The 27,669-nt window shown below is 41.0% G+C and overlaps 1 protein-coding gene across 2 annotated transcripts; it reads left to right on the top strand.

Moving 5' to 3' along the window:
* Nucleotides 1–27,647, top strand: LOC131279236 (uncharacterized). 2 transcript variants are annotated; one of them, XM_071216490.1, is made up of 4 exons: nucleotides 1–7,352; nucleotides 11,450–11,620; nucleotides 21,465–21,561; nucleotides 26,805–27,647. In XM_071216490.1, exons 1-4 carry the CDS (start codon nucleotides 7,015–7,017, stop codon nucleotides 26,835–26,837), a joined length of 639 nt encoding a protein of 212 aa, XP_071072591.1. In that variant the 5' UTR covers nucleotides 1–7,014; the 3' UTR covers nucleotides 26,838–27,647. The 2 variants fall into 2 exon arrangements, with proteins under 2 accessions (XP_071072591.1, XP_071072592.1); XM_071216491.1 differs by lacking the exon at nucleotides 21,465–21,561 and having other exon boundaries at nucleotides 26,805–27,643.
* Nucleotides 27,648–27,669: the final 22 nt, after the last annotated feature.

Here is a 27,669-nt window from a genome sequence, read left to right as displayed (position 1 = left end):
TTTTATTCTTTTCTTGATCTGTTCTTTTGCATGTTCACTTTCAGAGGCCATTTCTTCAAGCTCACCAATCCTTTCTTCTGCCTCCTCAAATCTTCTATTATATGATTCCAATGTATTTTTTATTTCATTTATCACAGTTTTCATTCCCATAAGATCTACTGTTTTTCTGCATAGCATTCAACTTCTTCTTTGTGCTCATCCATGTCTTCTTAATGTCTAATCTCTTTAGTCATCTCATTGGATTTATTAAGATTTTTTTGAACATCAGTGATTAGTCATCTCAACTCCTTTATGTCATCTGGCAGTTTAGCTTGTTCCTTTAACTGGGCCATAACTTCCCGTTCCTTGGTGTGGATTATAATTTTTTGTTGGAGCTTTGGCTTCTGGCTTACTAGAGTATTTATTCTGGGTGCAGTTTTTCTCTTTAGTTTAGGGCTTCCTGCTCTTTCTCCCTTGCTGGTCATTCAGTAGGAACCAATGATGTAGCTGGTGCTATAATTTGTGGAGGTTGAAGCTGCCCTCATTGCCCCAGGGACTGATGAAGTTTCTCCTAACTTTCTCCTTTCCCAGGAATAAGAATAGAGCCATAGCTGTGTGGAATAATCCAAGTCATGCAGGCCTAGACTGTAGTCTCCAAGAGAGACTGATGAAGCTTCATGCCCCTTTCTCCCCTGCCTGGGGCAGGGATGGAGCTCCAGGTGGTGTAGGCTATCTATGCTGCAGAATGATCTGGGTGAAAGAAACCAGTCCCTAACATCACTGTGATTTTTCAATCAGTCTGTCTTCCCCTCAAACTAGGGGTGGAGTAAAAGTGGCTGCCACAGACCTCTTTCTGACCTGGACAAGTTCAGACTTTAGCTGTTTCCTGGTTATACTTTAGCTAGCCAAATTTACTAATCATTAGCTTAAATCGGTCGCCAACTGTACCTTCCTCCCCTGTTTATTGGAAGTGGAACTTCCAACTCCAGCTGTGAATGCCCCGGCCAGCAGGGCTGCGAACTGGGGCTCGTGGCTTGCGTGGAGGAGAATGATGAGACAGGAGACGCGAGGAATGACAGCGAGACAGGGTGAGGATCAAGCTGCAAATTTTATTGAGGGGAACAAAGGATATATACTCTTGGGAAAAGGAGGGGTAATGGGTGGAGGTGAAAGTTAGGGATTGGTTGTGGTCACTACTGATATGTAGAGTGGGTTTCAGTTTACCTGCCTTGTGCCTGCACACTGCCTTGTCAGCCTGGGCAGTGGCGGGAAGACAGAGAACAAAGACCTGAAGGGGAAGAAGAATGAGGAAGTGACAAGGCAGATTTGGATTCTGCCATGTTGTGGGACCTGACCGTATTGTGAGGAGCTAATTATAGTTTGCTTAATTGAGAGGGTTGGCTCTTCTCTGGCAGCCGTGCTACTGATTCTCGCTGAGTTCAACATACATTCTTTTTATCGCTCCCAACATCTCCTCCCTTTTTCTTTTATTAGCACAGTACTTTCTGCATGGCTAACTGAGGGAAACAGAGGCCTCATTTTCTCGATGTGAAGAGGGGGCTTTACCGACTGCGCTACAAGGGCGAATAAAAAAGGGGGGACCGTGCCTGTCTTAGGTCGGAACTGCACCTGGTGAGCCGTTTTAGCTCACTCACACACGTGACCAGTCTTACCCGTCATTGGGAAGCATGGCAGCGAAAGGCCATGTCCCTGTCTTAGGTTGACTGTTAGGTCAGTTCAGTTGCCCGTCATTGGCTAACCAGCCCAGCTCCCTGAGCGGCCAGTGATGCTGTCGATGCATGCGATCGAAGCACCCTGCCCAGTGGCCCTTGCGAACAGAGCGGGTCCCCTAAATTAGTGAGGCATGCTTCTCAGAGAACAGCTAGGTTGTGCTTACCTCTAACCGTCTCTTGCAGTGTTGTACCTTGCACTCAGTAGCCTATGGGCGGGGCGAGTTGATGTCTTAGGGGAGGTTATCTGAGTGGTCCATAGATATACCTTGATCAGCGAGGTGGAGTCGATGGTAGTGCACTTGAATGGGCTTACCAAGAGCGGAGTCAATCTGGTCCTTAACTAACTGAATAATTCTTTTTACGGCCCAAGGTCCAAAAGACAATATGAGGAGTATAGTTATTAGTGGGCCCAATATGGGAATATAAGGGAGGATTCCATTAATCCCCCAGGAGAAATTTCCTTGGGTTTCTCTTTATTACGCTTTGCTGGTCCATTTCTGAGCTGAGCTACGTTATTTCTAATAAGGCCGGAATGATTAGCATAAAAAAAAGCATTCCTCTCCTAATGCCGCATAAATCCCTCCCTCTTTAAGAGGAGCCTTCTGCAATTTTGGAGGACAACCTCAAATAATGAATTTAGGGACTTTTCTAGATGGGAAATGGAGGTTTCGATGCGGGCTATATCTTCATCGATGGCTCGCCTGATAGAGGAGAAGGAAGTTTGTTGTGTAGTTAGGGCTGCTACTCCAGTGCCAGCTCCAGCGAGACGATCACCATCATCAGAAGTTGTAGAAGTCTCCATCTCTTCATTCTGGAGTTTAATCCTTTTTGCAGATAACTAAACTTGTTTTCCATTTTCTGAAATGATAAGAGCATAGCCTCACCCCCTTACTTTAATCCTGCCTTTTTTCCACACATTGCTTAAAATATCTTTCCAGAATATTGGTTGATCTTCATTTCCTGTGTCTACTGTAGATGTTTGACATTTTCTAAGTGACATTCCACAGGTGTTAATGAATTATAAACATTAAGAGAATGTAAAGTAAATAAAGCTTTAGCTAATTGATCTTTTGGTGTTATAATACCATCATCTCCCCCTTTTTGTTTTAAAAGCATAGTTTTTAGGGTATGATGGCTGCATTCAACTATGGCTTGACCTGTAGGATTATAAGGAATGCTGGTATCATGTTCAATACCATATTTTAAACAAAGATTCAAAGATTTACTAATGTAAGAAGGTCCATTATCAGTTTTAATTTTCAGAGGGCATCCCATTACAGCAAAAGCAGACCAGAGGTGTGAGTGAACATGATGAAACTGTTCCCCACTTTGAGCAGTAGCCCAAATGAAATGAGAATAAGTGTCAATATAAACGTGAACAGATTGTAGTTTACTAAGGGACGGTATGTAACATCCATTTGCCATAATTGATTAGGAGTCAGGCCTCTGGGATTAGTCCCAGCCTGAAAAGACACTGTAGTTAAGGGTTCACTGGTGGGACAGGTACAGATAATTCCTTGTGCCTGTAGTCTTATTAACTTTTGATATTTATTTCACAGGCCTTTAGCATTAATATGAGTTAAAGCATGGCCATTGCAAGCACTTTGTAAACACCTTACTAATAAATCAGCTCAAGCATTATTTGATGTCATAGGACTAGGCAAAGAGGCATGAGAGATATATGAATAATGTAAATAGATTTTAACCTAATGAGATGTTGCAAATCAGCGCAAAGTTGAGATAACTCATCAGTAGCAAAGATATGAGCTGTTTCAATATGCTTGACAGTAAGGCATACATATTCAGAATCAGAGACAATATTCAAGGGCTCTTAAAACATTTGTAAAACTTTAATGATGGCTCAAAGCTCTGTGCATTGAGCAGATGAATAAGGAGTTGGCCAAACCTGTTCTTTTTGAAAAGTAACGTATGCTGCTTTTCCATTACTATTACTATCAGTAAATACTGTACAGGATGGTTGGGCTATGCACACAGCCTTGAAAAGCACTGCAAAAGTTTATTGTTGGGTTTTTTACAGATAAAGGAATGCAGCTGGCTTGATTTAAGAAGACACTAAAGAAAGTCTTAGCAAGTTTTAAAACAAAGTGATAGCAATACAGCTGGACTTTAACTTTTTGCAACAAACTAGCAGTGTTTGGGATTGCTGCATAGTATGTTGTTACTTTAATCTATGATAAGAGGTTGTTTTGTGATACTCTTTTATAATAACTAAAACCATGAACAACCACATTGTACTTTTCTTTAATATTATGCTGAAATATTGGTAACTTTGTACACTTTTAAGCATTCATAGAAACCTTTTATCCATACGACTTTAATTAATAGAGGGTTTAAGGGAAGAAAAAGTTGTTAATTTTATAACACTGTAAAACACCTTTATTTAGCTTATAACATATCAAATGAAGTTAATTATTACTTTAATTTTTCTTTCAAGGTAAAAGAACAAATCTCATAATTAGTTTGGAATAAAAGGCTACTGTTCAGGATTAGGTTTTGAGAAAGCAGTTTTGAACGTTATGTTCCTTTAAGAGATAAAGCTTTCCTTCTTGGAATACCTAGGAAATGATAAGCACAAGAAACACAAGACAGACTTTCTTTGTATACTGACTGAGGATAAGAACTTTACCAAAACAGATTAATGGTGAGAGGCTTTGAGAAAGAACAAAAAAATGAACTTTGCATCAGCATACTACTCGAAGACTCATTAAATTTTATTTAACTTTAACTGTAAAAATTCCTTTTCCACCAACTTTCTGCAGTTTCAGCATTCACTCAGGTTCCGTCTTATAGTCTTATACTCTACTCTTTCCAATAGTCAATTATTTTATCTCAGGACAAAATTATTTTCTGTTTCCTTAATAATAAAAACATTCCATATAGCCTACATACAAAGTTATTAAGCAAACTTCTTATAATACTGAGAACACTAAACAAGCTTGTTAAAATAATGAACCTTTCTTTAAATACTTAGTAGCATGCAATATTAGAAATGGTTTTTAGAAGCAAGTTGGCAGGGGAGGTTGGTTGCTGTTAATCTTTCCTGTTATAAAATTACCTTTTATTATTATCATCATCAATTCAGTTTTATATATATTTAAGAATGACCTTTTGGAATTAGCCATTTAATACCTTAATGTAAACAATGCTTTATTAAACCTTTTATTTATAACCATATAGACTATTGAAGACAACTTTTATCTTTACAGAGCACATTTCCTTACTTAAAATTATCACAATACCTTTTACAACTTGCCACATGCAAATTAAGTTTCAAGAGTTTATGAAAAATTAGCCATTCTACTTTAGGACAAAACACCTTTTTGCAAAGACTTATTAAATTTCAGTTAGCATTTTCACAAACTTTTAACCAAATGTTCACTTAAGTTTTGCATCTTTCATATTATCCTGTGAAGAAAGATAAGTTATTCATTTTAATCTAGGCAAGAACAACTTTTTATGAAGACGTACAGTTAATTTTGTTAATTAAGATTTACAATTTTTATTATTGTAGATATCTTATTAACATTTAAACTTATGTATTAATATAATAAACTTAAGTATTAATATAAGCGCTTATTTGATTTTTGGCCATTTGAATAGAGCTCTTTTAAAAATTTCTAGTAATTTATATTTACCATCAGGAGGTATTACAATATACATTGACATTGAACGAACAGACAGACAAACACAGAACAATTACAACACATTAACAGAAATATATAATTTATTTACGATTGACTCATAATTCTTACTTTCTTGGTATAGCTGCTTTTAAATCTTCTGTTATATAGCATATCATAGATTATACCCTTGAAGATTTCTTCTGGACTTCATGTTGCCTGTAATATGAAAGCTTGTGCTTGGAAACATTTTTATTAGTTATCAGCAATCAGTTAAAATAACTTGAGCAGCATAAATGTAGTTAAACTCTAATTTAGCAGTTTAGACCATTAACACAAATTTTTGGATTATTATTCTGTAAGACTATACTGAGACTTGAAGTTCAGGAATAAACTACTGATCTAAAACTGAAAATTCCTTTTTAAACCTTGATAAAAATTTTGTACTAATTTTATTATCGTGGTTAAATAAGCCCAATTAGAATTAGCAGGAAACAAAACAGAACACCAATGTTGCCATGCCTCTCTCCCTTTTCAGTGGCTTAACTCTATTAACCCCCACTAGCCCACAGCTACATTGTCATGTAGACAGCAGGGAGTTTGAAAAGTTGCGAAAAGTGGGCTAGTGTTTGCCTGGATAAAGTTGATTGCCTCGTAAAGTTTGTTTGGATTTTGGGGCTTGTGGCTGCCTTTGTTTCCCACTTCCCTAATGGGAAGCAGGGGCAGTGCCTTGCTCTTCGTGGTGGCGCAGATTTTGGCGGGCTTCAATCAGCAGGCACTTAAGCCCGCCCGCGGAGCGCAGGGAGGGTGCCATGGCCAGGAAGGCTTGGGCCGAGTGCCGCCTGCCGCCCGCTGCGCTCCCCCCAGCCAGCGCCCGAGGCAGGGCTAATTTCAGAACAAAGCCTGAAGTAACCAGACAAGTTCTCCTACTTTCTGTGAGGTCTAACTGCTGCCTGATAAGCTGCATTTGCATTTACAAAGGCAATTTGCTTTACAAAGTCTGTTTCTGTGTTGATATAGCCAAACAGTTTTTCTGTAGCCGTGCACAATTTGCCTACAAACTTTGAAAAGGGTTATTTTGGCCCCTGCTTAATATTAGTGAGGGAGGAGGCAGGGCGGAAGTGAGAGCAGTTTAAGATTACAACTTACATCTTCATTGGGAGTTTCTGGGTTATTTTCACAGACCTCATCCTCAGGGGAGGGGGTAGAAGGAGTGGAGGGTTTGTTATCAAAGGAAATTAAACTGAGGGGTGAGTTTGAATGTAAGTGATGGGGTTGCGAGTGATGCTCAGACTTTTTACTGCAACTCGAAGGGGGTTGAGAACTTAATTTTAAAGCAGTCTCCCCTTCTGTGATGATTTCAGTAACATCAGGGAAGCGGGGGGGAAGCCCGAATCATCTCATATATCAGTTGACAATAATTAAATGCAGTGACAGGGATTTGGGAGGGGCTAAAAGTCTTATAATAGTCGTTCAAACAGTCACTGACTCTTTTCCAACATCTTTCATCTATGGTTCCCTCATCAGGGAACCACGGGCAAGTTTTTATGATAAACCTAAAAAATTCACTAAGACCCTTCTTTTTTACCACAATTCCTCGCGCCTGAAGTGCTTCCTTTACTTGATTAAGAAATAGATCGTGTTGTGAATGTTCCTGTCCCATGGAAGAAAAAAACTTTAATTTTAGAAAAAGTAAGAAAAATGAAGAGACTAGAAGAAACTTTACCTCGAGTAGGTCTTCCCAGGACTCCCTCCTGGACAGGATCCTTCCCGGATGCCTGGACTTCTGCGCCGCTAATTTCGCCTCTGCATCGGCCAGTAGTGAAGAGAGCTCTCTATCTTGGTGGGTGCGGCGGTTCCCTCTCACACGCAAGCCAAAAGTCCCACGTCCGGGCGCCAGCTGTGAATGCCCCGGCCAGCGGGGCTGCGAACTGGGGCTCGTGGCTTGCGTGGAGGAGAATGATGAGACAGGAGACGCGAGGAATGACAGCGAGACAGGGTGAGGATCAAGCTGCAAATTTTATTGAGGGGAACAAAGGATATATACTCTTGGGAAAAGGAGGGGTAATGGGTGGAGGTGAAAGTTAGGGATTGGTTGTGGTCACTACTGATATGTAGAGTGGGTTTCAGTTTACCTGCCTTGTGCCTGCGCACTGCCTTGTCAGCCTGGGCAGTGGCGGGAAGACAGAGAACAAAGACCTGAAGGGGAAGAAGAATGAGGAAGTGACAAGGCAGATTTGGATTCTGCCATGTTGTGGGACCTGACCGTATTGTGAGGAGCTAATTATAGTTTGCTTAATTGAGAGGGTTGGCTCTTCTCTGGCAGCCGTGCTACTGATTCTCGCTGAGTTCAACATACATTCTTTTTATCGCTCCCAACATCCAGCCACAGAACAGCTCCCGGGGCAGCTTGTGCTGTCAAAGTAGGATCATTACTGGCCTCTGTGGCATGGCTGGTAATTTCCAGGGAGGCTTCTTCCCTACAGGAGGAAGGGCTGAGGCCTAGGTTAGAGCTGCCTTCTCTCCTGGATAGGCAAAAGCTGTTCACCCCCAGCATTGGGACTTTCAGTTCACCCTGCTTCCCCTCATGCCATGTGAAGTGTTAAGATTGTAGCTACCTGTCTCTTTGACTTGGACAGGCTCAAACTTTAGCTCTTCTTAGGATTATACTTTAGTCTGCTGAATTTGTAAATCGGTAGCTGAAGTTTGTTCCCAAACATCTCTTTCTCCCTCATTTTTGGGAAGTGGAGTTTCCAATTCCATCCACAGAACAGCTCCCGAGACAGCTTGTACCTCCAGTGGAGGATGGGTGCAGGCCTCTCTGGCATGGAGCATTCTGTCTACAAATCATCTCTGCAGATGGGCTATCTCCTCCTTCCAATCCTTCAAGCATGCTGCAAGAGGCTCTTCTGGCCTTCTGGAGCCCCCAAACATGTACTTCTGATACCTCTGCATGATTAGTAACTGCCCTGTATCAAGAGCTGACTCTAGGAATTCCTTACTCCACTGCCATTTTGCTGGTTGTCCTTTACCATTGATTTTTAAGAGTTCTTTCTATACTTTAGAAATTAGTCCTAATGTTACCAGATTTTGTTTAGGTTCTTGGCTATGCTGCAGAAATGAATGTGAGTAGGCCAGTAATTTATTCAGGTAGTGAGGGAAGAGAAATGGGAGAAAATAACAGAGCAGGGATGCCAGGCAAAAAGGAAGGGGGTGAAAAGGTATAAAGAGGACTGATATACAGGTTACAATTTCCCATTATAGGTTATAAATGCCCAGGTTTACTTGTGTGGCCACATGGATGAGGAAAAAATGTAAGAGTGGCACACAGAAGGCAGGAATGGGTCCAGAGACAAGAGAGCTGAGAGTGAGAGGATTTAGGCTCTGTTCCCACCTTTTGAACTGTTAATTATTCCACTCCTTTGCTAATGGCAGGGGAGGGATTCCAGCTGTTTGCTGTTTTAGTTGTTTACCCCACCCATCAATTCCCCATGATGGCCCAATGATAAAGGCCTTGGGAAATATCTGGGGCTTTTTCTGGCTTCCACAAGAAATCTTTTTTCTGAATAGCAGGGTCTTGGGGGTGAGGGTCTTCCAGCAGCCATCTTGGGGATTATTCATATCCTTGTGGGCTCTCTGCCAGGTTCCAGATCCATCTATTGATTCCCTATTTTACTAGTATGTTTCACTAAGTGGAATATGAGTTGGAAAATATTTTATCACTGTCTATGTCTTCACTTTCCATTCTACATTTTTTGCAGATAAACTATAGAAACTATAATAATGTCCTTTTGGTCAATTTTTCCTTTTATGGGTCATGCAATGCTGGCAAGCATAGGAGTGCTTTCCCTAATCTCCGATCTCAAAATTTTTTCTTGTGTTCATCCCATGGATTTATCCTTTTGAATTTTACACTTAAGTTTAATGTCCAATTTGAGTCAATTTTGGGTAAGGTGGAAGTTTTATGTTTTGTTATATATTCTGCCTAAGAAGGTGCAAAGTCCCCAGCCATTTGTTGAAATGGTTAGCCATCTTCAATTTCTTTGATTTTACACTTTTGAAAAAAGTCTGTCTGGCATGTTTGCATGGGGTTTATGTGCAGGTACTCTATTCTGATTCATTCACCTATGCGTCCTTCTCTTCATTCATACCATGATTTCATCTTTATTCTATTTATTAGTAAGAAACTGAATGCAAAATTTATCATGTAGTCTGGATACTTTATTGATATTTTTTGCATATCAATTTTATCGATATGTATTTTTTTTTAATTTTTATTCATTTTAAAAAAATATTACATTCAAAAAATATGAGGTCCCATTCAACCCCACCGCCCCCACCCCACCACTCCCCCCACAGCAACACTCTCTCCCATCATCATGACACATCCATTGCATTTGGTAAGTATATCTCTGGGCATCGCTGCACCTCATGGTCAGTGGGCCACATCATAGCCCATACTCTCCCACGTTCCATCCAGTGGGCATGGGAGAATCTACAATGTCCAGTAATTGTCCCTGAAGCACCACCCAGGACAACTCCAAGTCCTGAAAATGCCTCCGCATCTCATCTCTTCCTCCCATTCCCTGCACCCAGCAGCCACCATGGCCACTTTTCCCACACCAATGCCACATTTTCTCTGTGGACCTTGGATTGGTTGTGTCCATTGCACATCTATGTCAAGAGGAGGCTTAGATTCCACATGGATACTGGATGCAATCCTCCTGCTTTAAGTTGTAGGCACTAGAGGCTACATGGTGTGGTGGTTGACATTCTTCAACTCCATGTTAGCTGTTTGGGGTAAGTCCAATAAATCAGAGTGTAGGAGTTGAAGTATGTTGAGGCTCAGGGCCTGGCTATCATATTGTCAGTCCAGAGATTCAAATCCCCTAGATATATCTTAAACCCTAGCACCAACTACAATTCCAGTAGAGTAGCATGAAAGGCTTGTGAAAAGAGATCCCATCTGATTCCAGCTCCATCACCCAGAAACACCAGCTCCAAAGAAGGGCCAAATGACATGGCAGTGAACCCCATCTGCCATGACCATAGAACCTGTGGGTCTCTTTAGCCCTCAAAAGGGCCAATACCTGGGGTTGTATCTACTTTATCTGTCTCTGAGACTCTGCTCAGGTGTGCATAAGGGCAATCCTTCTGACAACCTCCAGACTCTTTTTTAGAGACTCATAGCCATATGAACTCATTTGTCCTTTCCATTTCCCCCTTACTTTAGGTCAAGCAGCATTTTTAACTCCTGTTATTATATGTAGACAGGGATATTCTGCTGGTCCATGTTTAACCTTTAATTCAAGGTCATTTTCTAGTTGACAGTAATTGCTTCAATTCCCTGTGAGGGGAGTTTCACTTTGTAGAGTGGTAGCAAGAATCAGCACAGTCAAAGATAATTGTGTCTATTTCTTATTGGGGTAACTGCCAGGCAGTTCTTCCTGATTCTCCAGAAACCCAACTATGCTGAGACTTGTGTACTCTCCAGAATCCAAATAATCTAGATGCAGTGAGTATAAACTCACCCTGAAAGTGAAAAATCACTCAGACCAAGAGACAGTTCCCAGAGAAATGACAGTGGTCCAAGGGAGTAAAAAGGACTTCACAGGATGATATCATGTTTAGAGACAAATTTGCTGCCTAATGCCCACCTACTTCTGATGTAGTAGATTAAAGAAAAGTGAACTTCCACCATTTTCCATTCCAAATTATACGATCTTGAATTAATGCTTTACCATTACTGTTTACCATTATTTTCATATTCTCTTTCATATTTTCATGTGGCAATCTGATAAGATTCATAATTCAGTGGCTGCTCAAGCAAATACAATGCCAAAGGTAGGTATGCTTAAAAAATGAGAATTTATTAGCTTGTGGTCTTAAGGCTAGAAAAATTCCAAATGAAGCCATCATCAAGTTGATGCTCTCTTTCCAAGGCCTGGCATTCCTGGCTTGGCTGTCAGTGACCCTTTGTCCTAGGCTCCTCTGTGACATGTCAATGTCCACGTCAGCCTCTCCATTCACTTTGAGGTTCTATTGGTTTCACCTTCTTGCTTTCTATGGCTTTCTCTCCATCTCTCTGAATTTCAGACTGATTATAAAGGACTACAGTTTTAGAGCCATCCTGACTGAATTGGCCCACACCCTATCTGAAGTAACTTCATCAAAAAGATCCTACTTGCAATGGATTCACTCTCACCAGAATGGATTAAGCGCAAGACTCCATTTTCCTGGGTACATTGCTCCAAGCTACCACACAAGGTAAGTGTGTCTCATGCACCTTGTTAATTATGTTAATGTAGACATGCTGCAAATGTCATGAACAGGATAATATAGCAGCTTCCAACAAGGCCCAGGTCCAGGATATGTAAGTGGCTTGCTTCACACTATGCTGACTCATCAGGCATGATATAGGACATTGGAAAATGCCTATCAATGAAGTAATTTGTTTGTCAATCTCCCCACATCTAAAGAAATCCATGAATAAAGTAGTGACCAATGGCTTTCTGACCAGGAATGTATTTGTTGAGGGAAAGTAGACCCAGGCAGCCTAGAACTCCATCAGCCCAATGCTCTCCTCCGTACTGGTCCCTGCCATATCATGTTCTCAGCCCTTTAGCTCTCAGGAAGAACACGGAGAGAAGAAGCCAATAATTCCTGTGGCCTTCCAAGGATAAAGACTATATATGAAAAACCCACAGCCAACATTGGTTACAATGGAGAAATCGTAAAACCCTTCCCTCTAAATTCAGGAACAAGACAAGGATGCCCACTCTCTCCCCTTCTATTTAACATTGTCTTAGAAGTACTTGCTCGAGCACTGAGGGAAGAAGCAGATATAAAAGGCATTCAAATTGGAAAGGAAGAAGTCAAAATTTCATTATTTGCAGATGACATGATCCTATACATAGAAAACCCTGAGAGTTCTACAACAAAGCTGTTAGAACTCATAAAAGAGTTTAGTAAGGTCACAGGCTATAAGATCAATGCACAAAAGTCAGTAGCATTTCTGTACACCAATAAAGAGCAAGATCAGGAGGAAATCAAGAAACAAATACCATTCACAATAGTAAATAAAAAATCAAATATTTAGGAATAAATTTAACTAAAGATGTAAAAAACTTATACACCAAGAACTATACAAGATGTTCAAGGAAATCAAAGAAGACCTAAATAAATGGAAGAATATTCCTTGTTCATGGATAGGAAGACTAAATGTTATTAAGATGTCTATCCTACCAAAAGTGACCTACACATTCAATGCAATCCCAATAAAAATCAACACAGCCTTCCTTAAGGAACTAGAAAAACTAACTATGAAATTTATTTGGAAAGGAAAGAGGCCCCGAATAGCCAAAGACATATTGAAAAAGAAAAACAAAATTGGAGGAATCACACTACCTGACTTCAAATCATAATACAAAGGTACAGTAGTGAAAACAGCATGGTATTGGCATAAGGGGTGCCACACAGACCAATGGAATCGAATTGAAAGTTCTGATATAGAACCTCATATATATAGCCATATAATACTCGATAAAGCCACCAAACCCTCTCAACTGAGAGAGAATGGCTTATTATACAAATTGTGACTGGAGAATTGGATATCCATAGGTAGAAGAATGAAAGAGGATTACCATCTCACACCTTATACAAAGATCAACTCAAGATGGATCAAAGACCTAAATATAAGAGTCAAGACCATAAAGACCTTGGAAAGCAGTGTAGGGAAACATCTACAGGACCTTGTAATAGGAAATGGCTTCATGAATATCACACCAAAAGCACGAGCACCAAAGAACAAATAGGTAAATGGAACTTCCTCAAAATTAAAGCCTTCTACACCTCAAAGGAGTTTCTCAAGAAAGTAAAAAGGAAACCAACACAATGGGAGAAAATATTTGGCAACCATATATCTGATAAGGGACTTATAATTTGTATATATAAAGAACTCCTATATCTTGAGAATAAAAAGGTAAACAACTCATTTAAAAAATGGGAAAAAGATTTAAACAGACACTTCTCCAAAGAAGAAATACAAATGGCTAAAATGCACATGAAAAAATGCTCCAAATCTCTAGCTATCAGGGAAATGCAAATCAAAACTACAATGAGATACCATCTTACTCCCATAAGATTGGCAGCTATGAAAAAAACAGAAGAATACAAATGCTGGAGAGGATGTGAAGAAATGGGAACACTCATCCACTGCTGGTGGGAATGCAGAAGGATCCAACCATTCTGGAAAACAGTTTGGCGGTTTCTCTAAAAACTAACCATAGATTTGCCATATGACCCAGCAATACCACTGCTGGGTATATACCCAGCAGAACTGAAAACAAGAACACAAACCGATATATGTACACCAATGTTCATAGCTGCATTGTTCTCTATCGCCAAAATTTGGAATCAACCCAAATGCCCATCAACAGATGAGTGGATCAATAAAATGTGGTATATACATACAATGGAATACTACTTGGCTTTAAGAACAAATACACTACAAACACACGTGATAACATGGATGAATCTTGACAACCTTATGTTGAGTGAAGCAACCCAGGCATTGAAGGACAAATACTACATGACCTCAATGATATGAAATAAGCAAGCTGCCTCAGAGAGCTAGAGACTGGAAGATAGGCTTACAGGAAATTGGAGGATAGAGGAAGGATGTAAGCTGACATCTACATGGGTGAAATCTTTGTTAAGCTGGCGGTAAGTATGTGTACAAGGAAGCGATGAAATGGGGGCATATGGTTACCTTTGGGTGGGGTTTGCGAGTCTGAGGGGGACTAAGGATGGGCGGATTGGTAATATTGCCCAAGAAATTGGGGGAAGGGAAAGGCAACATATGAACATAGGTGATTGTCAGGTGTTGGTTGAAAGTAAAATGCTGAGAACACCTTTCAAAAATATCATTAGGAAAGTTTCGTGTTTAAGATACTCAATGGGGATAATCTGACAAAGGACAGACTCCTAGGGAATATATGAATGCTCATTTTGCCAGAGTGGGTTATACCATTGGGTAGAGACCCATATAATGAGAGTGAAGGTAGACCCACACCTTGGGGAGGACTAATGCCATCAAATAGAGGGAACTGTATCTCTCAAGAGAAAGGGTGGCTCCCATGGCATTACGGCAGTTGAGCAAGTCAAGCCCTCGACACTGTTACAAGTATCTCTGAACATGGCTCCTCAAGAAATGAAGATTGACTGTCACTGTGGGGCCCAAGGGGAGAGGGAAATAGATATTGAATAGATGGAACCAATGTAAATGTGAGGGCAAAAGAAGTGTTTCACAAGGGTACACAAGGATGGATATAAAACATGTAATATTACACCAAAAACATACAGGGGATGACAGACTAATAAAGTAAACCATAATGTAAAGCATAGGATAACTAAAAAATTTAGAAAACTGTATAGCCTAAAGTATAAACCACAATGTAAACACAAATGTTACCTTGTTTCAAAGCTATTGTCTCAAAATCTGTACATCAGTTTCAGTAAATATGATATGAATAAGTTAAAAGATTATTGCTGTGGAAGGGAAAAGGTTTTATAATGGATATGTGAGAGTACTGTATATTGTATATATGAATTACTGTGATCTAAGGCTCTTGTGAAGAGAAGCTCAATAATTAGGAAAAAAGAAAAGAAAATGATAGAATGTAGAATTTTTCCTAATCAATATGTATTCTATATCTAACCTTTAAACCCATCGCTATATTCCATTTTACTAGTAAGGGATCCTGACATTATATTGGGCTTCACTTTTCAGGAAGTTTGGATCACAGAGTGGTTCAACAATGGCAGCAGAGGAATACTGGTATGGGATGTTATTGACAGGGGACATATGGTTGACAGGGAGTTATACAGGGCATGTGTCCAGGGTGCATGGAAAAGTTTCGATATACTTAAAAACAACAGCTGGTGGGGTACTGGGTTCTTGGCCGGTGCGGGGGGGAGGCTCTGTTGTGGTCCCTAGGGGAGCAGCAGCAGTCCCCCAGATGCAACGGTAAGGACCAAGAAGGAATGAGGGTCCTACAGTGAGCCCCTGATACTAATAACTATGCTTGTGAGCCTATACACCTGAAATAAGAACAAGGCCTAGAGCAGCACTGTGCCTGGGAGTTTCCTCCTGACGGCCTTCATGTTACTCAAGTGTGGCCAGTCTCGAAGCCAAATTCAGCATGTAAATGCAATGCCTTCCCCCCAGCGTGGGGCATGACACCCGGGGATGAGCCTCCCTAGCACCGAGGGATCACTACCAAGTACCAGCTGATGATGCAACTAGAAAATGACCTTGAATTAAAGGTTTAATGCAGACCAGCCGAATATCCCTGTCTACATATAATAACAGGAGGTAAAAATGCTGTTTGACCTAAAGTAAGGGGGAAATGGAAAGGACAAATGAGTTCATATGGCTATGAGTCTCTAAAAAAGAGTCTGGAGGTTGTCAGAAGGATTGCCCTTATGCACACCTGAGCAGAGTCTCAGAGACAGATAAAGTAGATACAACCCCAGGTATTGGTTCTTTTGAGGGCTAAAGAGACCCACAGGTTCTATGGTCATGGCAGATGGGGTTCACTGCCATGTCAGTTGGCCCTTCTTTGGAGCTGGTGTTTCTGCATGATGGAGTTGGACTCAGATGGGATCTCTTTTCAAAGCCTTTCATGCTACTTTACTGGAATTGTAGTTAGTGCTGGGGTTTAAGATATATCTAGGGGATTTGAATCTTTTGACTGACAATATGATAGGCAGGCCCTCAGCCTCAACAGACTTCAGCTCCTACACTCTGATTTAGTGGACTTACCCCACTCAGCTAACATGCAGTTGAAGTATGTCCACCACCACACCATGGAGCCTAGAGTGCTTACAACTGAAAGCAGGAGGATTGCATCTAGTATCCATGTGGAATCTAAGCCCCTTCTTGACATAGATGTGGAATGAACACAACCAAGCCAAGGTCCACAGGAAGGAGGAATACAGTAAGGACTAGAGTGGACTTAATGATATCCTATTCATGAACTATTGTGGTTAATAATCGAGAAAATGTGGCATTGGTGTGGAAAAAGTGGCCATGGTGGCTGCTGGGTGTGGGGAATGGGAGGAAGAGATGAGATGTGGAGGCATTTTTGGGACTTGGAGTTGTCCTGGGTGGTGCTGCAGGGACAATTGCCGGACATTGTTTGTCCTTCCATGGCCCTCTGGATGGAACGTGGGAGAGTGTGGGCTATGGTGTGGACCACAGGCCATGGGGTTGCGGCGATGCCCAGAGATGTACTCACCAGATGCAATGGATGTGTCATGATGATGGGGGAGAGTGTTACTGTGGGAGAGTGGGGGATTGGGGTCGGTAGGGGTGAATGGGGACCTCATATTTTTTGAATGTAATATATTTTTTTAAATGAGTAAATTGAGTAGAATTTGGGGGAAAAAATAAAAAAAAATAAAGATGTGGGGGAAAAGGGATAGTGTAGGTGGCCAAAATCAATTCACACAGAAATGAGGCAATTGAGGATGAGGAAACCCAGCAAATGTGAGGTGTTCCCTGAAGTACCTATTGTAATAATTAAGATAAAATAAGAAAAAAAGAGGGAAAAGAAAAAAAAACAGAAGAAAAGATTAGGAGATAATGCAATATTAGCAACCAGGACAATAAAAAAGTAAAGAACAAAAAAAAAAAAAAAAAGAGAGAGAGAGAGAGAGAGAGAGAAAGGAAAGAGAAAACAAAAAACAAACAAACAGAAAAACCACAAACCACAAATGTTGACGGCTAGGACAATCAAGGACCTCAGATGGACCTCAGGGCGTGGTGGATTCACGGATGGGAAGTCTGTGATATCGCAGACCCAAGAGGTGTGAGTTTCTGGGCGTGGGCCACCAGGGTTTAGGGGACACAGACCTGGCAACCTCAAATCTGGTTAACAGGGAGCCTGAGAGCACTGCTGTGCAACACAGCCTTCAGGGATCCCCGCAGCTGGGTGCCATCCCTTTGAGGGGGGTCACATCCCTAAACTCTGACCTCTGTGTCAGAAACCCAAAATTCTCCCTCTCACAAGAGTCTCTTCTGTCACTGTGTCACCAATTCGACTTCAGGACACCTCCCTCCCTGCAAGCCCCTGAAACAGGCTGCTGGGGGCACCTCTTTATTGGGACTGATTTAAGGACCTTTGCTGATCAGCAGCCAGGCCTAGGGGGCGGGGCTCTAGCTGGAAGCACTGGACTCCTTGTCAGAAATCCAAAATTCCCCGCCTTGTGAAAGACTCCTCTGTCTGTTTCTCCTCATTGGCTTCCAGCCACCTCCTTCCCTTCAAGCCCCCGAAACAGCCTACTAGTGATGCATCTTTATTGCCATCGATTTAAGGACAGCTGCAGATCGGAGGCCAAGTCTAGGGGCCGGAGCTCTAGCTGGAAGCGCTGATACCCGTTTCTGAAACCCAAAATTCCAAGTCTCGCATAAACTCCGTCTCTGTCTCCACCAAATCGGTTTCCAAAGACCTCCTGCCCTGCAAGCCCCTGAATAGCCTGCTCGGACCTTATGAATTCCCCAGTATCACAGAGCCTCCAGGATTCACCACTGCCCTGCCGCCCACCCCAGGGGGCAGCGTCCTGTGCGCAGCCCCTAACTCCATGTAAGAGAGCCTCAATTCTACCATTTACAAGAATCTTCTCTGTCACCGTCCCACCAAATCAATCTCCAGACACCTCCTGCCCTGCAAAATCCCAAAACAGCCTGGTCCTGAAGAATTTCCAACTCTGCTCAGCCACTTCTTTGCAGGAGAGACTATAAGGTGCACTCACTCAGAGACCATCTTGCCCCACCTCTCTGTCAAAGACTCTTGTGTGAAGCATGATCCCAGAATCCCTGTGCCCTTGGCAAAATGACTCCACTCCCAATGTGACACCAGGCCAAATCACACCAATATCCTCCTCTATTATCTAAGAAAAGCTCTGGATTTATCTACTCAAGCTATGTCTCTTCCAGAAGGCAGGCCCTTCAGAGTCATTCATCAACACAGACTCATCTCCATGAACAATTGTGCATCTCTGAATCTGTCCCAGCCCCCAGACCTTCCTGCTTGACCAAACATCCACCATGCCTTCTTCTATTTTTCTTTTTTTCTTTATTTTGTTTTTGTTTATTTTGTTTCTCACCATTCATTTTGTTTTTCTCCTCTACCAGCAATTAGTGAGGGCCCCTGTCCTAAGTACTGTCAGTTTCCTTTTGAACGATAGCAAATTACATACACTTGGATTTGCAAGGTACATTGCAGAAAATGTGAGGGCACTCAAGGAAATTCGGCCACTCCTTAAAGAATCATTGATATTAAGTGGGAAGAAGATTTAAGAATGGTGGAGGGGAAGAGGGAGAAAGCATTTCAGGCCTGAGAGAACCAGAGCTGATATTCCCCTATAAAAGGAAGCCTGGTGCATGAGCAAGCAGAGAGGGGGCTCATGAGTTTGGTGTTGAGGGATGTGAGGTCCGACTTCTGCAGCCAACCTCTGATGTGATTATCTGTTGAGGTCAATGGTGATGTTTATACAACACACAGTGAGAATAGCAGCAGTGGAGATTTGCAACATGGTTCTGGGAAAATACAATTGTTTGATCTGTAGAGTCCTGCTCCCTCCCCACAATAGTCCCCAAGAATGGTGTAATATTGGTTGCAGACCTTTGGGAGAGTACTTCTGTGAACAAAGATTCTCAATTGCCATGTTTTGTCATGTAAATCCTCCCTGGTATCCCTGGTCTCATGGTGGGTAGCGGTACTTCTGAGTAGCGGCATTTTATAGAGTTTTTATAGAGTTTCTAACATTTCTGTTTATCTATGTTCCCTATTTCCATTCTTCTATAGTCAAATCACCTGTTATCTTGGTCTTGTTTTTCTCATTAAGTTTTTTAACTGGACCATATTTTCTTCCTCAGGATGTAATTCAGATGTAAGAAGCAATATTTTATGTAGCTAAAATAATACCTCTTATATATCTACTATATTATTTTTTTGAGGTACCATGGCCCAGGAGTGGGGGACCTTATATGTGGGGAGCCAGCACTCAACCAATGAGCCACACTCACTTCCCTGAGTTGTTTTTATTTTTGTTTTTGTTTCATTTTGTTTTTTCATAGGACACCAGGAACCGAATCTGGGATGTCTCATGTAGGAACCAGGTGCCTAACCACTTGAGCCACATCCGCTTCCCGATATTTACATTTTAACACCAATTTTTAGTTATTTCAACATCTTTCAATTCAAGAGGCAAATGAAGAGAACAGTGTCATAACTGCATATTCACAATTGTTAGGCACACTTTAACTAAGGAGTTATATAGGTACTTTTGTCTTATTATGGAGTCCTTGCAACATTTCCTTCAATGAAAGCACAGTTGTTTCTGGGCTCTGAAGGAAAGGGCATTCTTTAGACGGAGGAAGTGAGAATAAGCAAGGCAGGTCAAGATAGAAAGAGGGTCATGACAGAGAGAAAGTAGACTGTTTTCTTCCCCAAAGCTGGAGGTCATTTTTCTAGGGCATCCCTTTCACCCCAGAGTTATAAGGTTGACTTTGGTTTGTATTTCCCTAAACAGTCTCTAAGATTCATGGGTTGATCATAATTGTTTGAGTGATTCTTCCAGCTACTAATAGTAATGATAATATTTTTATTACCAGATCTTTGATTACTTCATCTTCTCTACATTCATGTTAGGAAATCTAAGAAAAGATGGTTATGCCTAAATTAAATATCTCTTATTCTATGTGTCCCACTTTCATCAAACTATTTATATAGTACTTTATTTTTTTCCAGTTGATTATTTTACAGATAACATCACCAATGAGGGTTCAGCTTTTATGAGCCCTGATGGAGAAATGGGATTTCCTCAGATAAAGCAGGAGGATGTGAATATATCAAGTTAGAATGTTGGCATAGGAAGGCTTAATTTTTTTTTTTTTTAAGTAGCATATATAAATAAGAGAGGGCCAGAGGGATTTATCTGGAGAGTCTTTTTCCTTTACAATTTTTTTATTTTTAGGATTTTTTTATTGTCTTTTTTTAAAAAGTACATAGATGACACAAGATGTTATATTTTTTTAAAAAAGGTCTATATATCCCACTCCCCATCCCACCCACCCACTCCTCCCATATCGACAACTTCTTTATCAGTGTGGTACATTCATTGCACTTGGTGAATGCATTTTGGAGCACTGCAATGGCACATGGATTATAGTTTACATTGCTTTTTACACTCTCCCCCAGTTCATTCAAATGGTTATGGAAGGATATATAATGTCCTGCATCTGTCCCTGCAGTACATCCAGAACAACACCAAGTCCTGAAAATGCCCTCATATCACACCACTTCTTCCCCCTCCATACCCTCAGCAACTTCCGTGGTCACTGTCTCTACATCAATGATACAATTTCTTCCATTGCTAGAGTCACAATAGTTCATAGGAAAATACCAGTCAGTCCACTCTAATCCATATTTTATTCCTCCATCCTGTGGACCCTGGGATGGCGATGTCCACTCCAACTCTAAATCGAGAGGGGGCTTAGATCCCACATGGCTGATGGATGTGATCCTCCTGCTTGCACTTGTGGACACTCTTGGTTCCCTAGTGTGGATGTTGACCATCCTCACCTCCCTGTTAGCTGACGTGGGTAAGTCAAACCAACCAGAGAGTAGGTATTGCAACTCTGCTGAATCTCAGGGCCCAGCTGCCACAAGGACAGTCCAGAGATTCAGGCCTCCTGAGCATACAACAAATCCAACACCAACCACAGGTTTAGTAAAGGTGACAGAAGAGGCATGTGTAAAGGGGTCACATCTAAATCCGACTCCATCACATTCAGGAGCACAAATTCCAAAGTAGGGCCAACTGGCAAGGTACTGAACTCCAGAGACATCTGCCATGACTGTAGATCTGTGTTTCTCTGTAACCCTCTGGAGCACCAGTACCTTGGGTTGTATCTACTTCGGTTATCTCTGGGGTCATGAAGAAACGTGCATAACCGCAAGCCCTCTGATGACCTCCCGACTCATTTTGAAATCTCTTAACCATATAAACTCATTTGTCTTTACCATTCTCCCTTTTATTCAAGGTCTTTTTCTAGTTCCATCACCAGCTGGTGGTTGGTAATAATCCCTCGGCACAAGGGAGGCTCATCCCCAGGAATCATGTCCCATGCTGGGGGAAAGGTAATGCATTTACATGGTGAGTTTGGATAAGAGAGTGGCCATATTTGAACAACATGGAACAACATGGAGGCTTTCAGGAGGTAACTCTTTGGCACCCTGCAGCTCCAGGCCTAGCTGAAATTTCAAGCACACAGGCTCATAAGCATAGTCATCAGTATCAAGAGCCCACCATTGTAATTTTCTTCTTACTGGTCTTTTCCCTTGCACTTGGGGGGTTGTTGAAGTTCCACTGGGGAAAATGACAGAGCTCCCCCAGCTAGGAACTCCCTCAGTTGTCAAGTGTGACTCTACCCACTATGACAATACCCAACAAATAGCCAAACATTTTTATATACCCTATATACATGCCCTGGAGAACTCCCTCCCACCCTGGCATCCTCCATCAATGACACCTCACAGCAATGCCCCTCCCCTGCCATAATTGAGCCCCTCTGTGACCCAAAACTTCTTCAAAAATGAAGCCTATTATATCACCAAATTCAATTAGTATGAAAATGAAATAGTAATGATAGGTTTAAAGATTAGAAATAGAACACATAATAATTTAGAAAAACTTAGGTAAAGTAAAAAATAAATTGGGGTGTTAAAAGATGAAAAATATCATAAAACTTTGTTTTGATATTTTGCCTTTCATCATTGTAATAGGTGTTGCACTATATACAGTGGTAAGGCAATCTCTTCCATTCCTTCCTCAGTGTCTACACTCTTTTATTTTAAAGTTAAAATTTTGTCTTTAAAAAAGTCTTAGATCACAGTGAAGTCACATATAAAATATGTGGGACTCCCATATACCCAACATTAAACCCTTTTCCCCTTCCTAAGTAATGATCTTTATACTTGTGCATGTTATATTTGCTACAGCTGATGTACAGATATTGCAACATAGCTACTAACTGTGGTTCCATTATGGTTTACAGTATGGTTTATATTTGAGACTGTACACTTTTTAAAATTTTTGCTTATGTCATGGTTTACATTATGGTTTTCATTTTTGACTATACACATTTATAAATTTTGGTGACATTTAACATGGCCTATATCCATTGTTGCACAATGTTTTGGAACACTTCCATTGTCCCCCAGGTACCCCCACTTCCATCCACTCCATTTCTCTTTCCCTCTCCCCTTTGGGCCCACAGTGACAACCAAGCTTCACTGTTTGAAGGACAAGATTCATAGATACTTGCAACAATGCTGAGAGCTTGACACACTAGTCTATTCTCTCCCATTGCTAGCCACCCATGCTCTCAAGAGACATGCTCTCCTCTGTTTAAGAACATCAGGTGTCCCCAAGGAGGGAACCCAACACCTTCCCGCTCATTGTATAGGTCTCCACCTACTGATATAACACACTATGACAAGAGGGGCACTCACATGCTCCCTAGAAGCCTGCTCCAGGTGCATGCTGTGCCAGATGCCCCCCATCAAACACCTTAAACCAGTAACACTTCCTTATTATAGTTTCTAAAGAGTTTCTCAACATTATACTTTCAACCACGTACCTGACAATCTCCCGAGTTCACCTGCTCCCCCAACCTTCCCCTCAATTCCAAGGACCTTGGAGTTGGGACCATCCTCCCAACTCTAGCATCCCTCAAGCCTGCAAAGCCCCACACAATTGTATGCCTATGCCCCCATCTTGTCCCGTCACTGCACAACTACTTATCTCCACTTCATCATAGATTTCACCTATGTAGGCATCAGCTCACAACTTACCTCTCTCCTTTATCCCCTGTAAGCCTGTCGTCCAGTCTCCAGCTCTTTGACAGCTTGGTTTGCTTAAATTATATCAGAGAGGACATGTAGTGTTTGTCCTTCAATGCCTGGCTTGCTTCACTCAAAGTAAGGTCCGCAAGATTCATCCATGTTATCCCATGTGTTAGTGCTTTATTCCTTCTTATAGCCTAGTAGTCTTCCATTGTGTGTATATATATATATATATATATACCACATTTTGTTTATCCATTCATCCGTTGATGGGCATTTGGATTGATACCAACTTTTAACAATAGTGAATAATGCCGCTGTGAACATTGGTGTGCATGTATCAGTTTGTGTCCTTGTTTCACTTCTTCTGGGTATATACCCAGCAGTGAAATTGCTGGGTCATATAGCAAATCTATAGCTAGCTTTTTGAGGAACTGCCAAACTGTCCTCCAGAATGGCTGGTTCCTTCTGTGTTCCCACCAGCAGGGGATGAGTCTTCCTAATCCTCCACATCCTCTCCAACATGGAAATTGTCATTAGATACAAAGTTTCTATTTTGCTTTTTTGTTTTTGTTTTAAATTTCAGAATAATCTCTCCATTTTCCTGCTCATTCCACATTTCCTACTTCTTTTACTTTCAGGTCACCTTCATGCATATTTCTTACCATGTGGAATCTATAAGTTGCTTTGTCCAAGGACATTCAGGGTAGCTTCTTTCATATATTTGGTCTGATGTTTGGTTCATTTGTTTTGTTTTTCCTTGATTTGACATTTTTGCCATTTCTCTCTTAATTCATACTTTAAATAAAGGAAGATTTTTTTCATCAAGTTAAAATATTTAATAATGCATTTTTTATTGTCACTATAAGTTCTAGAGATTTTTCTTGCTCTAAGGCACTTTACACATTAATAATTTGTACACAAAATATTTCATGTACTTCTTTCTAAGTTACTATATACATTACTTCATCACATTTTACTCACCGAAAGGATGGATTTTGTGATTCCTGAAGGATGAATGGGTTTTTATATGAGACAGCAGGTAAGACACATAACATCAGGTCACAGGAGGCTAGATGAGCGGGGATTTACATCGGAAGGAACATTGCATTTCTCCTAAACTAGTTTTCATGAGTGAAGAGAATACAATGTTTAAAGATTTCAGGTGAAAAATAGAATATACTTTTGTGAGTATTTGAACTCAGTTAAATATAGGTTCCTACAAGTACACCATTTATCTGTGACATCCCTTTAGGACCAAAGAGTCTATGTCACCATGGTATCTTGTGGTTATTGGAATCTTATGTTGTCTTGGTATTTGCTTTGTTTTAATTCCTCCCCCCTCTTGCAGCTTGCTTGCTGTCTGTTCACTGTGTCCATTTGCTGTGCATTCTTTTGTGTGTCTGTATTTTTAATTTTTTTATTTATTGTCCCCCCTTGTGGCTTGCTTGTTGTCTGCTCTGTGTCCATTCACTGCATGCTCTTCTGTGTTTTTACTTGTCTCCCTTTTTGTCGTGTCACCTTGCTGAGTCGGCTCTCCACAGCCCTTGAGGGCCGGGCATCACACCGCTGTGCTTGCCAACCTGGGTGTCACTCCATGGCGCCAGCAGGCCAGGCAGCACCTCGCGCCGCTTACAGGCTGGTGGCTCTCCACAGTGTGTGGGCCAGCCTGCCTTCACAAGGAGGCCCGGGACGTGAACCCAGGGCCTCCCATATGGTAGACAGGAGCCCAACTGATTGAACCACAGCCACTTCCCTTTGCTGTTTTTTTTTTTTAATAAGACTCTCTCTATGTTTCTGTTAACCCAGGATTCCCTCATTTCATTAATTACTGGACATTTTCATGGAAATTTAACTACAATGGGGAGACTTTCCTCTCTGTTAAGGCAAGGTATTTTCTGTGTACTTTTCATGATCCTATTCTTTCAACTATCAGGCCAATTTTTGCTTCGTTTTGTTTATGTGGGTTCCTTTTATAATTTTCATCTCTTTCCTTCACTAGTACACAATTCAATTTGGAATACTAAGGACAAAGTATAGATTTCTAGATAAATTTTGTGTTTACTAGAACACTAAACCACTCTAACACTAACAAATAATCTTTCTTTCTCCCTTCAACAAAAAGGAATCTGGTCAGCTAATATTTCCAGCGATCCTTAACAGTATTAAAAGCCATCCCAAACATACATTAATTGCCTGAAAATTTACTTTATGATTGACAAAAATAACTGGTAAGTCAGTGATGCTGGTGAGTTTGAAAGATTGCTGTTTTGGAGAAATTAAATTTTGAGAAAATATTTTCAGTAATTTGCTTATAGACAATGTATTGTGTATAGCAGATATGGGAGTGGTCTTTTAGAGAAGATGACTGTACAGATACATTATGCTGTCTATAAAAGCAAGGTATTATAAGGAATACATCATTTATTCTTACTTTCAAATCACAGTCTGCAAAAATCAGGAATGACCTGATGTAAATATAGCAAAGTGTAGGATTAAATTCTGTGTTTTCACTAAGCTAAATGTTCCATGTAACTTCTTAGCACGTTCTGGCGTAAGGAAACTTGCTTATGGTTATACTCAATTCCATTTAATCAGAGTTTAAGTGATTTTCCCCAGGTGCCAGTTTTTGCCTGGTAATTGTATCCACAAAAAGAAAAATGTACTTATAACTTTCTAAGATGAGTAGATCAATTCAAGAAGACCAAGCTCCAGCACTCTTCTTCCTTTTTAGTACGTGGATGTGAACACAATTACAGAAACTGTCTGTGCATTTGTTTCTTCACGTGACAAGAAAGGAAAAGAATGAGGTCAATGTCTTTAAATGTCTATGTGAAAAGAAAAGAGATCAGGGCCAGTGCTCTTTAAACAAGTGAAATTCTATATATAAAACTGATAACACCAGAGAATCTGTGATTGGAGGCAGACCTAAGCCCTGGACCCCCAGCCTTCACAGCAACCTGTGGGCTGGCTGTTCTCTGGAGAATGTTCTCGATGCTCGATGGATGTTCACACTGTGGCCATGTTTCATCATATTACAAACTATTAATTCATGTCAGCAGGGTGACTGCAAATAAAATGAGGCAGATAATATCTACTCATCACATTTTATATCTAAAATCACCCTCCTTGGGCTAATGTTAGGAGGCACATATTTAACACATTTGGAAAAATCCTCTAGATATTTTTTCTTTCATATGTGTGTGTGTATTTTTCCCCTTATTTCTGACTTGGTTCTATCACTTTCATTATTTCTTTAGGCTCCTAAGTTATCTTCACCCAAGGCCTAAGATGGATGTTCTTGCATGTTTGATAATGCACAAGTATTTTTTTCAGAACAGAGAGAGGCATCATTCAGAAGAGTATTTTTAATAAAACAACAGGTTTTACAACTGTGTTTAGATTTTAAAGATTTCCCTTTATTGAAAGTAGATAGAGGAGTGTATTTATTTTCTTCCCCTTCCTCCCTACCCTGCTGTTTTTGCTGCCTGTGGCCATTCTTCTGTATCAGTTTCTTTTTTTGTCTTCTCTTCTAGGATTCACTGGGATTCGATTGTGAGGACCTCTGATATGGAGTGAGGTTCCCTGTCAATTGCACCACCTCAGTTCCTGGTCTGTGCTGCACTTCACCTTGGCTCTCCCCTTTGTCTTTCTTTCGTTGAGTCATCATCTTGCTGCATGACTCACTTGCAGGGCGCTTGCTCACTGTGTGAGAGCTCAGTTCACCACACAGCACTGGCTTGCCATGCGGACACTTGGCTCGCCGCACAGGCACTCAGCTCACCATGCAGGCACTCATGTGGGCACTCATATGGGCACTCAGCTCACCATGCAGGCACTGGCTCACTGTGCAGGCATGCTTACTCTTGTTTTTCACCAGGAGGCCCCAGGGATCAAACCCAGGTCCTCCCATATGGTAGGTAGAGGCCTTATCACTTGAACTTCCCGAGGGATATATTTTTCAAGGTTCTCCTGAGTTGGAGGAGGAGAATGAATGAAGACTTCAAGAAGGTTAAAAATTAGATGAACAACTCACCCCATTCCATGGACCCAATAGTGTCCCTATAACCCCATTACATCCATTCACTGCACAACTGCTCACATTATCTATCCTGCCATAACCCACTGAATGGACTGTGAGAGAATGTAAACTACAATGTAAACTATAATCCATGCTGTGAAGCAGTACTCCAAAATGTATTTATCAACTGCAATGAGTGTACCACACTAACGAATGAAGTTGTTGATGTGGGGAAAGTGGGGGAAGTGGGGAATGGGGTAAATGGGAACCTCCTATACTTTTTAATGGAATATTTTGTGTGATCTATGAATCTTTTAAAAATAAATTTAAAAAATTTTAAAATTTGGTGAGCACTTAAATTTGTATACTTTTCATAGTTT

The sequence above is a fragment of the Dasypus novemcinctus genome, chromosome 7, assembly GCF_030445035.2.
Source record: "Dasypus novemcinctus isolate mDasNov1 chromosome 7, mDasNov1.1.hap2, whole genome shotgun sequence".
NCBI classification, from domain to species: Eukaryota; Metazoa; Chordata; class Mammalia; order Cingulata; family Dasypodidae; genus Dasypus; species Dasypus novemcinctus.
The sequence above is the reverse complement of the archived record's forward strand: the minus strand, read 5'-3'. Positions and strand labels throughout refer to the sequence as shown.

What these genes read in the sequence shown, in the direction of transcription:
- LOC131279236 (XM_071216490.1), top strand. Translation starts at nt 7,015, where the DNA reads ATGGAAGAAAAAAACTTTAATTTTAGAAAAAGTAAGAAAAATGAAGAG. An exon ending in AGGAATGACAGCGAGACAGG is followed by an intron (nt 7,353 to 11,449) that starts GTGAGGATCAAG and finishes TCTGAATTTCAG; the next exon opens with ACTGATTATAAAGGACTACA. An exon ending in GCTCCAAGCTACCACACAAG is followed by an intron (nt 11,621 to 21,464) that starts GTAAGTGTGTCT and finishes CTTTTATTCAAG; the next exon opens with GTCTTTTTCTAGTTCCATCA.